This window comes from Pleuronectes platessa, chromosome 7, assembly GCF_947347685.1.
Source record: "Pleuronectes platessa chromosome 7, fPlePla1.1, whole genome shotgun sequence".
NCBI lineage: Eukaryota > Metazoa > Chordata > Actinopteri > Pleuronectiformes > Pleuronectidae > Pleuronectes > Pleuronectes platessa.
In genome coordinates, this window is record NC_070632.1 from 4,848,515 (window position 1) to 4,864,454 (window position 15,940).

Sequence of the window (15,940 nt, forward strand, 5' to 3'; positions counted from 1 at the left end):
TCCAGTTTCATCATCTCAAGAATGACCAAGAACAGCTTGCAGCGAAACAACAGACACACGGAGGTGGCATGACTGGAATGACTGAAAGACGTGAGCGTGACGTGAACCAGATGAACAAGACAATTTGCTCTCTGCTAACAACAAATCCTGCTAAATTCATTCAACAGTCGCAATTCAAAGCAATAAAGCACCACACCTGACACCTGTACCAACACCAGAACAGCTTCTATATGGACTAACGCAGCCACCTCATATGCATTTGTGTCACTCCAAGTCATATAACCCTGTGATTTACGATGCTTCACAGCCGTCGGTGCCTTTCGGATGATCTTGGAGTTATGAACTACTAAACTGTGTGTACATTCAATGAACCGCTCAGCGAGCGCTGGGCAGGCAGAGTGCACAATGTGCTGTGCTGCTGGAATGACCATTAACAGCTGAGAGAGCGGCTCATCTGAATGACTTTTATTGTAGATTCGATAGACCCTCTCAAACCCCCCCCGCATCTATCACACCTCTTCTCCCCAGCCTGGACAAAGACACTAGCCCCCCCCACAAAATGGCCCCAGACTGCCCCATCACCTCCATCCCCCCCTTCACACCTCTCTCAATTCAGGAGAGAGATGTAAATAAGCTCCTGAAGAAACTGAACCCCCGCAAGGCAGCTGGACCAGACGCTGTCTCCCCCTCTACACTGAGGCACTGTGCGGATCAGCTTTCTCCATTGTTCACGGACATTTTCAACACCTCACTGGCTGAATGTGTTGTACCCGCCTGCCTGAAAACATCCACCATCATCCCCGTTCCCAAGAAGCAGAGGATCACAGGCCTTAATGACTACAGACCAGTCGCCCTGACCTCTGTAGTAATGAAGACCTTCGAGCGACTCGTGCTGACCCACCTCAAAACTATAACCAACCACCTCCTCGACCCGCTGCAGTTTGCCTACAGAGCCAACAGGTCCGTAGACGATGCAGTCAACATGGGACTCCACTTCATCCTCCAGCACCTCGACTCCCCCAGCACCTACGCCAGGATCTTGTTTGTGGACTTCAGCTCCGCATTCAACACCATCTCTCCAGCTCTTCTCCGGGACAAGCTGACCCAGCTGAGCGTGCCTGACCCCACCTGCAGGTGGATCACCAACTTCCTGACCGACAGGAAGCAGCGCGTGAGGCTGGGGAAGCTTGTCTCTGACACCCGGACCATCAGCACTGGAGCCCCTCAAGGTTGTGTGCTCTCTCCTCTCCTCTTCTCCCTCTACACCAACAACTGCACCTCCAGCCATCCCTCTGTCAAACTCCTGAAGTTTGCCGACGACACCACCCTTATTGGATTAATTTCCAATGGGGACGAGGCCGCCTACAGAGAGGAAGTTAACAGCCTGGCTTCCTGGTGCAGCCAGAACCACCTGGAGCTGAACGCTTCAAAAACTGTAGAGATGGTGGCAGACTTCAGGAGGAGCCCAGCCCAAACCGCCCCCCTCACCATGTGCGACTCCCCAGTTAAAACAGTGGAGTCATTCAGATTCCTAGGGACGATCATAGCACAGGACCTGAGGTGGACGGAGAACATCACCTCCATCACCAAGAAGGCCCAGCAGAGGATGTTCTTCCTGCGGCAACTGAGGAAATTCAGCATGCCGCGGAAAGTGATGGTTGAGTTCTACACAGCCATCATTGAGTCCATCCTCACCTCATCCATCACCGTTTGGTTCGCTGCCTCCACTGCCAAGGACAAGGGCAGACTGCAGCGGATCATTCGGTCAGCTGAGAAGGTCATCGGCTGTGACCTGCCGGCTCTCCTAGACCTGTTCCACTCCAGGACCAGAAAGAGAGCAGGCAAGATCATCGCTGATCCTTCCCATCCCGGTCACCACCTGTTCCAGAGACTTCCATCTGGGAAAAGGTTCCGGGCCGTCAGGACTAAAACCTCGCGTCACCTGAACAGCTTTTTCCCCATGGCAGTGGGGCTCACAAACAAGCCCCCCCCATCACACTGACTCTGCTGACCCCCCCCCCCCCCCCACCCTCGCACATAATTTATAACACTACATTATTGGCACTACCACCAATCTTTGCACCTTAAAACCGCACAAAACACATTTACTGTATATATTATTTTTTCGATATTGTTGTTTTTTATATTGATGTTTATATTGCTCTATATTGTTGTTTTTATATTGTTGTTTGTAAAGTGCACCAACCACACCAAGGCAATTTCCTGTATGTGAAAATATACAAGGCAATAAAAAGAATTCTGATTCTGATTCTGATTCTGATCTGGATCCTCTGGGTCACGTTGTTGTGACATGTCAGTGTATGACCACAGCCAAAGCCTATTATCGGCTAAAAGACACTCAGCTGCCTGTGAAAGGACCCAGCAGAGGAGATGGAAGAAAAACCATATGTCATAAGTGGATTAAAGAGAAAATGATATGGGACAGGGGAGGGGGGGGCAGGGTTTGAGTGTTGTGTTAGTGTTTGAGAGTTTATCTAAATCTGTGGTAATTCCTACATGGTAGAATTATTGCAGTAACACAGTAAATACATGTGCTATTAGAGTTAACTCTCCATTAAGTACAGTGTCTGTGTTAATTACATTATGCAGAGGTAAATCCTTCCCCTGCAGCTGGAAACAAATCCAAGAGGAAATAATACAAATAAGTTCCGATAGAGAGAAACAACAGGAGCACATAATGATGCCATATGAGAAAATAAAAAAATCGGACAGAATCTAATTGAGTCACACAAGTAGCAGCCGAATATGACTGGTGCAAGAGTTTCCTGTTTCTAAACAGGACTTCTTTGTTGGTATTTCATGTAAGTTAAATACGCCTGTCCCCTGTAAAGTTCACAGGCTTCATCCACACGGCTTCTCTTTAGTTGTCCACACTTCTCCGCTGTGTTCGAGTGTCTAAGACGGAGACGTTTAGAAACACATCTGGTGCTGTGTGGTGTGAAAACGGGCAGAGTAGAGATGAGCACACTCTGAGACGTTGGGAAACGATGACGCAGTCACCGGTGCTTCCTGATTGGTTCGTATTAGTCAAGACTGGACTTCCAGTGATGAACGCAAAATACTGAAAGTTCCACCTCGTCATCAGTCCAGGAAATCCCTCGTCTTACTTCTCATAACTGTTGTTTCTATGTTGTCTCCTGCACATCTGCCTCCTGTCTACACGGTCATGCACAAGCCCAGTGTATGTGAATCGTCTCTGAATCTGTGTTTTCAGGTGCATTAATATGGACTAATATGGGATTATTACTGATACAGGGCTAAAACACTCACATGGGTGGGGATCAATTGAGTTTCAAAACAAAAGCATAGCATGGACTATGGATGGAGCCAAAGACACGGACACAGCCAGTGGGCGACAACCAACCACAACAGCCGGTGGCAACTCGTATTCCCAAAGTAGCCTGTTCATATTTTGAGCTAAAAAACAACACAAGGCTGCGACAAAGGATCGTTCTCAACTCTCATTATTGTGCGTGACGAACAGATATTCCATTTCCAGTAATACAAAAACAGAGACAAGTACAAAAGCCTCGAATTGAAGAAGCTGGAACCAATCAATCAGCAGAATATATTAGAAAATAAAATGTCTTCAACAATAGTTTGACTGTTTCCTGTCAGACCCCTGGGCATCCATATACGGAGACTATGCAATATCAATTAAAGCGCCCCCCCCCCCTTTCCAGATGCTATTACTAACATGAATCCTGTGGGTGTGTGACTAAACGATCAAATTGATTAGAACATGCGTGTTCCAAGTTTAGTTAGTTAGTTAGTGCCTGTAGCACCCCTGCTGGGGTATAGGCCGTCGACAAGGGACCTCCAGAGTTCACGGTCGCTGGCGTTCTTTTCTATCTGCGACCAGGTGCCTCCCAGTCTCTTTGTGTCTGCCTGAAGGTCCCGGCGCCAGGTGTTTTTAGGACGTCCTCTGCTTCTCTTTCCTTGAGGGTTCCAGGTCAGAGCCTGTCTGGTGGTGTTTGACTCTGGTTTGCGTAATGTGTGCCCGATCCATCTCCATCTTCTTCGTCCAATTTCGTCTGCTGCTGGGGGTTGTTTTGTTCTTGTCCACAGATCGTTGTTGCTGACCTTGTTTGGCCAGTAGATTTTCAGGATTCTTCTGAGACATTTGTTTATGAAGGTTTGCACTTTATTTATTGTGATCTTATTGATTCTCCATGTCTCTGCCCCATAGAGCAGGACGGATTTTACGTTGGAGTTAAAGATTCTGATTTTAGTCGTTTCCCGTATCTCTCTAGAGTTCCAGATGTTCTTGAGAAGTAGAAATGATGTCCTTGCCTTACCTATCCTAGCTTTTACATCTGCATCTGTACCACCCTGACTGCTGATGATACTCCCCAAGTAGGTGAAGGACTCTACCTCTTCTAACATGGTGTCACCAAGGGTGATCGGTTCCGTACTAGTTGTATTTATCCTTATGTTTTTAGTTTTTCCCTCATGGATGTTAAGTCCTACTTGTGAGGAAGTCTCTACGAGTGTATTGATCTTGTCTTGCATCTGGTGGTAGCTATGTGACAGTAGTGCCAGGTCATCTGCGAAATCTAAGTCATCCAGTTTGGTCCATAATGTCCATCGGATTCCGTTCTTCCTTTGTTCTGTTGTTGTTCTCATGATCCAGTCAATGGCTAGTAAAAACAGGAATGGGGATAGAAGACAACCCTGTCTGACCCCAGTCTTGATCTGGAACTGTTCCGTGAGCTGTCCATCATGTATCACTCTACAGGTCATTCCAGAATAGCTGTTTTCAATGATGTTCACTAGCTTAGTGGGCACTCCATGGTGTCTCAATAACTTCCATGCGGTCTCTCTATGTACACTGTCGAATGCCTTCTCGTAGTCGACAAAGTTGACATAGAGTGGGGAGTTCCACTCTAGTGACTGCTCTATGATAATGCGAAGAGTGGCAATCTGGTCGACACAGGACCTATTCTTTCTAAATCCTGCTTGCTCGTCTCTCAGTTGGTGGTCAACTGCATCCTTCATTCTGTCCAGGATGACTCTATTTAGCACTTTGCCTGGCACAGAGAGTAGGGTGATCCCTCTATAGTTGTTGCAGTTTCCCAGGTCTCCTTTCTTTGGGAGCTTGTTAATAAGGCCCTCTTTCCAGTCAGATGGTATCTCTTCTTCTTCCCAGATCCTTTTGAAGAGTGGATGCAGCAGGCTCACCGTGATACCAACGTCTGCCTTTAGGGCTTCTGCCGGGATGTTATCTGGCCCAGTTGCTTTCCCACTCTTCAGCTGCTGTATCGCTTTCCTGATCTCCTCTCTGCTGGGTATGTCACAGCTGATGGGGAGGTCGGTCTGTGCTGGTGGGATATCTGGTGGGTTTACTGGTGGGGGTCTATTTAGCAGTTCCTCAAAGTGTTCTGCCCATCTGTGTAGTTGTCCGTCCTTTGTTTTAATGCTGTTTCCCTCTTTATCCCTGACCGGTCTTTGTGGCCTGCTGTATTTGCCCGACAGCTTTCTGGTGGTGTCATACAACTGTTTCATGTTTCCATTTCTTGCTGCTTCCTCTGCTTCTTCGGCTAGGTTGTCGATGTATTTCCGCTTGTCCGCCTTAATGCTCCTCTTAACCATTCTATTGATATTAGTATACTCTTCTTGTGCCTTTGCCTTGGATGCTCTTGTACGACTGTTTGTCACTAGTGCTTTCTTCTCTTTTCTTGTTTGGATTCTTTTTTGGGTTTCTGTAGATATCCACTCCTTTTGCTGGAATTTCCTGTAGCCAACCACTTCTTGGCATGTGGATATTAGTGCGTCTTTAATATGTTGCCACTGACTGTCGATGCTGTTTTCGTCTTCAAGTAGGTCCTGGAGAACGTCAAATTTGTTTGATAGTTTCAGTCTGAATTCCCCTTGTTTTTCTGCGTCCCTCAATAGGCTCACGTTGTATTTCTGTCTGTTAGCTGTTGTCTCCGTCTTGTTCTTCTTGAGCTTGAGTTTCAGTCTAGCAGTTAACAAATGATGGTCAGATGCTACATCTGCCCCCCTTTTAACTCTCACATCCTGTAGTGATCTTCTGAACTTCTTGCTTATGCAGATGTGATCTATTTGGTTCTCTGTTGTGTGGTCTGGTGATACCCATGTTGCTTTGTGTATCCTCTTATGTGGGAAGATGCTGCCTCCGATAACAAGCTTGTTCAGTGCGCAGATATCCATGAACTTCTCTCCGTTTTCGCTTGCTTCTCCAAGTCCATGTGTTCCCATCACCTCCTCATATCCGATGTTTACTTTTCCTACCTTTGCATTAAAGTCACCCATGAGGACGGTGGTATCTTTCTCTGGATATTTGTCCAGGATGTTCTGAAGCCTGTCGTAGAACTCCTCTTTTTCTTCTTCTTCACTGGGGTTCGTTGGTGCGTAGCATTGGATGACATTCATCTTTATCTTCTCCTTTGTTGTTCTGAACGATGCTGTGATGATCCTTGGTCCATGGGCCTCCCATTCTATCAGTGCTCTCTGTGCGGCTCTTGATAGCATGATGGCTACCCCTTCTGTGTGTGGGGCATGGTCATCTTCATGGCCCGAGTAAATCAGCAGCTCTCCACTCATTAATCTTTTCTGGCCTGATTGTGTCCATCTTGCCTCACTGATGCCCATTAGTACAAGATTATAGTTTTTCATCTCTTGTGCTATTTGAAAGGTTTTCCCTGTTTGGTACATTGTTCTTACATTCCATGTTCCAATGGTAATGTTTTTCCTGGTTGAGAGAAGGATGGTCGGTCCTGTGGCTTCCAGGGGCTCCTGGCTTTCACCACACAACGTCATTTGTCTTCTAGCTGAAGAGCTACTCTCTCCCAGGGCCGTGTCCTCTCGTAGTTCTCTTGACGACGTTTCTGTAACTGCAAGTGTTTTACAGGGTGGGGTTGTTGGCCCCACGCCCAACCCCCAACCTGGAGGACCAGGTGCTGCTTTTCGTCCGGCCTCTACTCTAAAACCTGCCCGGCATGGTTGCACCTACGGGGGGTATGAATACCCGCCGGTATAGCCTTTAGAGTCACGGAGGCACGCAAGCCTCCCCACCACGGCAAGGTAGCAGCCACGGGGGGAGGGAGTGTTCCAAGTTTGCTAGAGAATTACCATTTTTATCCCAGTGTCACCAGTGAGGTCTGGTGACAGGGCCACTCCTCAGACCTTTCACTGATGCAGGCTTGTGCTTGGGAAGAGGAAGTACTGGAGATAAAATATTACACGAGAGGCGACTTGATGTGTTTCAGCAACATATTCAAACAACACACGTATACACAGAAAATTAGTGCATCTGCATCATGCCCCCCCCCCCACACCCACACCCACACAGAGCGACATCAGCTGCTTGACCAGGGCTGAGAGCGAGTGCAGTGGGATGTCAGAGGTTTTGAAACTGATCACAGTTTGGGTTGAGGTCAGAGGTAGAGTGGGGTCGACTCAGATGCTTTTAATCCTCTGTGTGTGTGTGTGTGTGTGTGTGTGTGTGTGTGTGAGGGAGAGACACATACAGAAAAAGTGATAAAGGGACACCACATACACACTATAGGGTTATTAGACCGTGCTTATTTAAGACTTACTTCATCTGTTTGACGATGGTGCTTTTCCCTGACTCTCCAGCCCCTGAGGGATAAGAGACAAGAAGACAATGTAAACAGGGTGCATGTGTGTGTGTGTGTGTGTGTGTAAGACAGCAAGATGGAGACAGAGTGAGAGAGAGGAGGAGGAGGAGGGGGGGAGACAGAAAGAGAGAGAGAGAGAGAGAGAGAGAGAGAGAGGAAGGAAGAGATGGAGCCTGTTAAAAAGCTAAGTGAATAAGAACAGCAGCAGTGGGGTGGAGATGCAGAAAAGTTGCTGCACCCTTTGTTCCTCAACATCCTTTCTTCACTCATTCACCCCCTTTTCCTTCCTCTCCTTCCATCCTCCATCTTCTCACATGGACTTAAACACACAAGATAATTCTCCCCCCCCCCCCCCTGAGAAGAAACCAATGCATCAATCACCCAGAACCCCCCCTGAAGAACCCAGAGAACCAGCTGAAGGAGCAGGGGGGGGCTGCCTGCCCTGCTGCAGAGCTACTGCCTTGTTTTTTATCTGCAGTTACCATCTGAGATGTGGAGTTAGAAGCTTCACCAGGTTGGAGAGACCACCTTCACCTGCTGGTCTGTACTGGCTGTCATGTTACTGGGAGGATGGAGGATGTGTTTTAGGAAATCAGAGCAAAAGGCTGATGGTGCAGATGGTGTTTTTTTTTATTCATTCAAACCTTCAGATGAGGATTTTCTTACCAGACGCCCACCATCACTACCACACCTTTTCCTCCACTAACACCACCACCACCACCAGTACCACCACCAGCAGCAGCAGCAGCAGCAGCCGGGGCTCCCCAGGGCGCTGCGAGCCACTTCCCCCCCGGGGGTCAGTCTTACCCAGCAGCAGCAGCTTGACATCCTTGGCCATGGTGACCCCGTCCTCCTTCAGGTTCTTCTCGATGGCTTTGCTCCGGTCCAGAGCCGCCCGCTCCTCCGCGCTCAGAGTACATCCCATGGTTAGAGAACACAGCTTGATGGCGGCACCGGGAACCAGGATCCACGGAAACGATTAGATAAAAAAAAATTGAAACAACAACCAGAAAAACCCCAAAACAAGCCCCCAAAATGTCTTCTTCCTCTGGCGGCGGCTCGGTTAGTTTCCTCCTGGTGCCTCTCGCGTCTCGAACCGGGGGTGGGGGGGCCGTTAGAGCATTGAGAAGAACCCAACGGTCCGCTCGGGGTGGTCCGCGGGGCGCGACGCGGTGGAGCCTCCGGTGCTAAGCGGCGGATCGTCCCGTGTGTTCAGCTTTTCTCTTTAAAACTAAAAAAAGAAAATCACGGTTCTCTTCCTCTCTCTCTCTCTCGCTCTATCCGCTCGTCGACGGGTACTCGTGTGTGTCACTGGGCGTCGGTGAGCAGCGCGGGCATCGCTCGGTTTTCGCGGCGGCTCACGGCGGACCTTCCCTCGGCTCCTCGCTGTCTCTCTCTCCGCGGCGGCTGGGACTCGCTCTCTCGGCGTGTGACGCTACTGCCTCCCGGTAACAGCTCCGGCGGAGAGGGGCTCGGTCCTTCCTCGCTTCTGTCGCTCAATTGCGGGGCTGCTGACGTCAAAACGGGGTGGGGGGGTGGTGGGGGGGAAGAAAGAGAGAGAGAGAGAGAGAGAGAGAGAGAGAGAGAGAGAGAGAGAGAGAGAGAGAGAGAGAGGTGGTCTCAGTGGCGCAGCCTGGCGGGGAACTGTGCAACTACACCTTCTGTGATAGATTGTGTTAAAGGGTTAGTTCACTGAAAAATGAAAGTTCAATCATTAACAACGTACCACTGTGTGGATGGATGTGTGTGTGTGTGTGTGTGGTGGGGGTGGGGTGGTGGGGGGGGGGGGGGGGTGAAGTGTTTGAGTTCATAAAACACTTTTGGAGTTTCAGGGGTAAACAGCGTTGCAGCAACAGAAGTAAATGGTGACCAATTCTATCAAACCCTCCACGCTGCTCCTGGGCTTCATCCAAGTGTTAGCCATCCCCGGCATTCCAATTCGACTACAAACAAGGTCATTTACACCAAGCCTAACGTCCTCTGTGGTCCAGGCTATAACTTGGCTCCGGGGTAGGGTAACAGAGGACGTCTAGGGTGTAAAACACAGTGTAAATGAGGCTGTTTCGAGTCAAAACAGCAATTTAATATAGATTTTTTTTAGTTCCCTTGACCTCAGGATGTGGCCGTGCTACTTTTTAAATGCCATATCCATAAACAAAATGTTTAGAGTTAAGATTGATTATTTCAGGTATGTGATAACCGACCTAGGCTCCCAACAACAAACAGATTCTATAGGAGCTAACCGGATGTAGGGGTTAGGCATTGATTCGTGTCAGCGCATGAATATGTGAATCCACGACATGTTACTGTGAGGCCATGGACACTGATCTGCCACAACATCAACACCATGTTAGTGTTAATAATAGATTTGATTGGTATCATATTGGTAACATATGTCTATTACCTTGAGAGAGAATCCTAAAAAATATAACAGATCAATATTCTTTTGTCAGAAAGAGCAAGATGAGAACACCGGCTTTCATCCATTTAGGGGAACCACTCTCCCAGGGGTCGCTGACGGTTGTTGGTAACATCTGGAGTGTGACTGACAGGTGCATGGGAAGGTTTCATTTCCATCATCACGGTTTCATTTTTACTTTCGTGGATTCACCAGAAAGGGCCTCCATCCCTCTGTTATAGACTGATATTACACACAGTTAAATCAATTGTGAACTTCAGCAAACAAGATAAAACTGAGTGGCTCTGTGTGGTTAATCCATGTTTGGTTATTAATTCAAAATCTTAAAAAAACAGGAATTAATTAATATAAATGAATTACATTCATTCAGTTGGGTGGTTGAATTTCTGCCGCAGAATATTTATTCCAGTCAACATTCAAAAGTTTTAGTTAACTTTTTCTAACGAGTGATTCATAGACTGTTTGAATTTAATATTCCCATTAGTCCAAACTGCAACCTCGAGTATGATACTTCACATTTCCTCCTATATAATATATTGCCACGTCCAAAGAGTAAAATTGCAGCAATGCAAAGCTGGTCTCATTTTATGGTTGTCGACATAACATATTTTAAGTTGTGGTTTTTGCCAAGACTTGCATTTAATATATCAGAATCAAAGATGCTCCGGTAAAGTCATTGCCCGAAAAATCGGTCTGTGCAGCTGATGGTTTCGTGGGCTGCACAGAGATGATAGGGTTCAGAGTCAGGGCTCTCATCTGTCCCCATTAATGACCCCCCCCCCCCCCACCCCACCCACCACCACCCCACCCCTAGCAGCTGTTTCCTCACACGCCCTCAAACACTTACAGAGTATACATTCCCCTGCCCAGTGTGAAACGGCAGCGAGCCAACGACAACAAGTGGCTGTTGCAGGAAGTCGAGCATCGAGCAGTTGCTAACGGGTGTAGCTGCCACATCCTGGTGGGTTTTCAGACGATCAGTATTCCATCAGAGCATCAAGACTAAAAGGTGAAAACAGACCCGAATACAGTATTCTGCTTTATTCAGATCAGGCCTAATCCAATTGGTTACATTCGTGGTCAATCTGTTCTCACGGGGCCTATAAGAGGAGTTGTATTTTCCCATAGTAGAAATGAATAAAACTTCATCTTATCTCGTCTCATGTTTTCACACTGCACATTAGAAACCTGACGAAAGCAGAAGTGGTGACATCTCCAGTCGTCACTGTGACTGCCTCAGTTCACACTCTGACCTCAGCTCTAACCTCGACTTTCTGCTTTCTGCTTCCAAGTCCAGATGAACCTGTTCAGGGCCTCAGCTGCCGGTTCAGAACGAGCACACTAAATTTAACCTTCGTGGAATCCTGATTGGGGCGGACGGCGCATTTTAACCACAAGTTGTTCGTGTTCAGGATCATGTTCACGGCCAAGACTTTGGGAAAGAAACATTTTACACCTTGTTAGACACAGACTTTTGTTTCCTGGCTGAGTTTTCAGTGAAAAGCTCAACCCACTGTTTTGCTCTGATGTGAGACTAGAGACAGGATATGGTTACAGTATTCAAGATTATTGACTGGAAACACCTCAACGCCTTATATGGCCTCATTCAAAGGTTAAAGCGGCCTGAACGTGAGCTGTTCAGTTCCAGTGGTTGTGGCATGTGACGTGTTCTCTGCATGTTCACTGCATGTCCAGTGATATGGGAGTGATGCGGTCGCAGCCTCTTTCTCTCCTTCCTTCCTTTATTACATCTGGTCAGTCCGTTAACAAACACAGGCTGTGGTCGCTGTTACACAAGCAGCACACACCCACACCCACACACACACACACACACACACACGCACACACACACACAGACACACACACACACAGACGCACACACAGACGCACACACACTAACAACGCTGATGTGATGCAATTCTCTCCAGCAGTGTGTAAGAACGATGCTGTTGCCTCACACTCAGGCTGGAATCCACTGATTGGGGACAAAGTAAAACAGAAGAAACTATTTTGTGATGACATTTTTAGCCTCGTCTAACACGGTTAATTAAAAGATAACATAGCTGAAGGTAAATATACCCAAATATTTACACATTCATCTTGAGCATTTCTTACTAAACCACGAAGCCCATCATTAACTATACACCTGGATAATGCCCTGCACTTTATGGATTTGGGACATTAAATCCCCAGTAACCCGAGAAAGAAACTGTGTCTAAATATGAATTATGGAGTCAAACAGAAATTAATTTAGAACAATGCAAGTATATTACATTTCACTTTCCATAATGAACTGGGATTAAGTAAGATACAACTAATATCTCCTTGTTTTTCAGCTGGTGAGGACCTTCACCAGGGACCTGTTAGGTTTAGTCTCAGTCTTATCATGATATCATGAATGTAGCCGCCAAGTTCATATTGGAGACGCCCCGCGATGATTCTTTTTTAAAGAGACGGAGAAACATTAGGAATGCAGCCAATTAGATCTCACCCACTTATGGAACCAATTTAATCAGATCTCTAGACACAAAATCTGCCAGCGAGATAAGCAAAGGGATTGCCAGTAAAAAATTTGAAACCAGCTTTCGGTCTGCACGCCTCTGTCTGAAATCATCACTGTTTCAAAAATCATTGTGAGGTGTATACGTGCTGCGTGAGATAGGGAACAGTCTAATGCTGGAACAGCTTCTAATATTATAATGCAAGAACCAACATTGATTAAAACATGTGCAGATGTTGATAGAACAACATCTACATCTCATTTCCAAAGTCTGAGCTCAGGAGCAGGGGTCTGACGTGTCTGGGACGAGGGCTCGCTCCAGGTGTCGGGAGGTAATTTGGATTCCTCCGTCTGCAGCGTTAAGAGACGCAGCTACAGATTGAGAGAGATGAATGAAAAGAGACGGGGTGATGTGAGGGGAAGGGAGAGACAGGTCCAATGAGTGGTGTACTGTAGAAAACGAAAGGAGGGATGGGAATGCAGCCCGGGAAATAGGAGCTCTTCTCATCTTCTTTCCAGACTCGAGTGTCACTTAAGCAGAGCCACAATACAAACAGACTCAAACAGACATATTAAATATACACATATTGGTATCATCAGGATTATGTGTGCCCCTATTAAAACATTCATTTCACACAAATAGTTTGTTTAGTTTCTAAAATCAAGCTCTATATATTTGGTGGTATTTATGTTTTCTTTTCATTTATACTCATAGTTAATAAATGGTTATAAAGTCAAACTGTAAAATATCAATGCTCGATTGCATTTCTTTTTTACAAAGGTTTGATAATAGTATGTTTAATGTATATTGGGGTCCTGAAACTTTGACTCTCATATATCGGTGTATCTTAGCATCACCCCCTTAATATCAATATCCATTTATAGGCTCTGTTATAAGGCTAAATCTTCTGCAGATGTTGAATAAGGACAAACCAGGTCTGAGTGGATAGACGTGATGTCACTGTGGCTGGAGATCCCTCTTGCTCTGTTTGAGTTAAATTCCATTAGCTGGGTTTTCACGTGGAGGAACTTTAAACATTCGCCCCTCGGGTTCATTTCCTGTTTACTTCCCCGTCCTCGCAGGTATCAGGGTCTGCTCACCCTCGTCTCCACCTCGGGCACCGACGTGGCCTTTTCATTTTGAAGATATAAGAAGACAAATCAGACTCTTCTCATCCTCTGAAGGGTTTTCTGTCGGTTCCAGAGCAGCAGTTATTACATCGATAAACGATCAAACAGAGCGGCAGAGCCTCGGCTGACGTGAGGGCCCTGCACTGTGTGGGCCTTTCCAAAACAAACCACCCACTCCTGCTTCCTGAATAAGACCTGGACCCTTTGGAAAGTTGTGGGAGCGTTATAAACATGTCTTTGAATAACAACGCATCTATCCACCACGGAGCTGGGACCGGGGTTTGCCCTCCTTTATTCTGTTTTTTTTCTGTTCAGGGTTACATGAGAACTACAGAGATGTTGATTTTGATCATTCGATATTTAATTCCCTCCTGCAGCGGTTAATGATGTGTGGGAAATCCTGTTATTGTTAATTTTATGTGATTAATGCATTTGTGTGTGTGTGGGGGGGGGGGGTTACTGAGTGTGTGGGTTTGGAAATTACTGTTTGCTTGATGCCCCATGTGACTTTATTTTAAAAACAAACAGGCCTGTGTAATAATACAATTATATAAAAATAGCAGAGACAGTATGTTTCTGTTTATAGTGAAGGAGCCACAGCAACAATAAGGTATATGGTTACTTTTACAGTTAATTGTCTTATTTATCACAAAATGGATGTAAAATAACAGGCTTTAAATAACAGGTATGAAATGTTTTTTTCTATAACAAAAGGAGTAAGGCACAAGTGCTGTAAAAAAATACTATCATCTGCATTTGTTGAGAAAGTAATGGCTCAGTTTTTACCCTTGAGGCAACACAAGACAAGCACAACATTACTATCTGCATATATTTTTCCTATCCATCTGTTATCTTTACACTTTATCTCAAGGATTCAAACTGTGACACCGCTGCGATGCCCATAATTCCCCGATGTGTTTTATGTTTTATATCAAATTTTTACCGTGATCATTAAATAACCATCTTTGATGTACTTCTCTTTAATCTGTTAGCAGGTAAAAATGTTCTCACAGAAAAGCAGCTCACTGTTTACTGACCTGCTGAATGTGTGCAAGGGATTCATTTACTCTCGTTTCTTGGCAGATATGGGAACATAATACTCTTCATGTTTAGCATAAATGCATTTCTCCTGTTTATAAATTAAACTTGGAAACCCAGGAGTATGAGAAACAGAACGTTTATCCACTGAGGATTGAATATTAGAAGGAGGTTAAAAGGACCTTGGAGCATGTGGTTGAATTGGAGTAAAAAAGCGAGTCAAACACAGATCACTGTTCAGATGGAAAATCCCAGCTCCTCTGAAGGACATGACTGATCTTAATGAAATTAGACAGACAGGAATAGCTCAGTGTGCGATGGAGCAGTGGTCCAGGACAAAACTCCATAATAACTGTGTGACACAACATGCTTTCTTTCCCCCGAACCTTGGCAGGTGCTGTCTCCATTTTCATTTTCTTGTCAGCAGAAAAGACTCAGAGAGACATTTGTTCAAGAGGTTTGAAGTTTGATTACATTCTTAATTAATACAAGGACTTGATTACAGCCTCGAGTCACTGCAGCATCCTGCAGCTCTGCAGTTTATCTGGATGCACAGATGCAGTCTGTTTGTAACAGCCATGTGTGACTTTCACTCTCGCTCTTCAACAGCCACAATTAAGAGAATAGGACTGAGACTGAAAACAAGAGATTATAAATTTCATTTTCCAAGAAGATTTTAATGAACCATTATATATTTAAGAACAAGAAACATAACGTCAAGTGATGTAAAGAAGAATAGTTAGGGATCAACTACAGCTGTGACCAAGTAAAAGACAGGAAATGTGGAAAGAGACGTGTGTATAAGAAGGGCAGGGTACCAAACATAGATCCTTGGGGTATACCACAGTGAAATGAAACTGATACTAAGCCCCTTGAATTGACTTGGTAGTGTCCATTCTAAACCAGTCTGTTTAAATGAGCTCTTTGGTTTCCTGTTGTAATGCTGGTTGCAGCTTATTTCCTGAAACTGTGAAAATAAAGACCACCCGCTGGACTCCAGTCCACAGGAAGCTGGAGCTGCACCCCCCCTGCTACAACAAAGAGATGTTCACCAGTTCATTCAAAGTTCAGTGAAGCTCGACCTTGAGATACGGGTTCCACACAAAGATTTATACCATAGTGAGAACTTACCACAGACCTGTGTCTACTTTGCTGCTCGGTGAGAAGCCTTTGAAATCTTCCCTGTCTAAAGAAATAACCTTTTTTTGATAATAATAGTTTAAGTTG

At 45.8% G+C, this 15,940-nt stretch overlaps 1 protein-coding gene across 3 annotated transcripts in view; it reads right to left on the bottom strand.

Moving 5' to 3' along the window:
* Positions 1-9,075, bottom strand: part of gnao1a (guanine nucleotide binding protein (G protein), alpha activating activity polypeptide O, a) — an 80,293-nt gene extending 71,218 nt beyond the window's left edge. Inside the window, exons 1-2 of one of the 3 annotated variants that reach the window (XM_053427661.1) lie at positions 8,433-9,075; positions 7,584-7,626 (exon numbers count right to left, since the gene is read on the bottom strand). In XM_053427661.1, the coding sequence (XP_053283636.1) occupies positions 7,584-7,626; positions 8,433-8,550 (161 nt within the window). In that variant the 5' untranslated portion in view covers positions 8,551-9,075. The remainder of the gene's footprint in view (positions 1-7,583; positions 7,627-8,432) is intronic. The other 2 variants (XM_053427662.1, XM_053427660.1) reach the window with 2 other exon arrangements.
* Between the last annotated feature and the right edge of the window lie 6,865 nt (positions 9,076-15,940).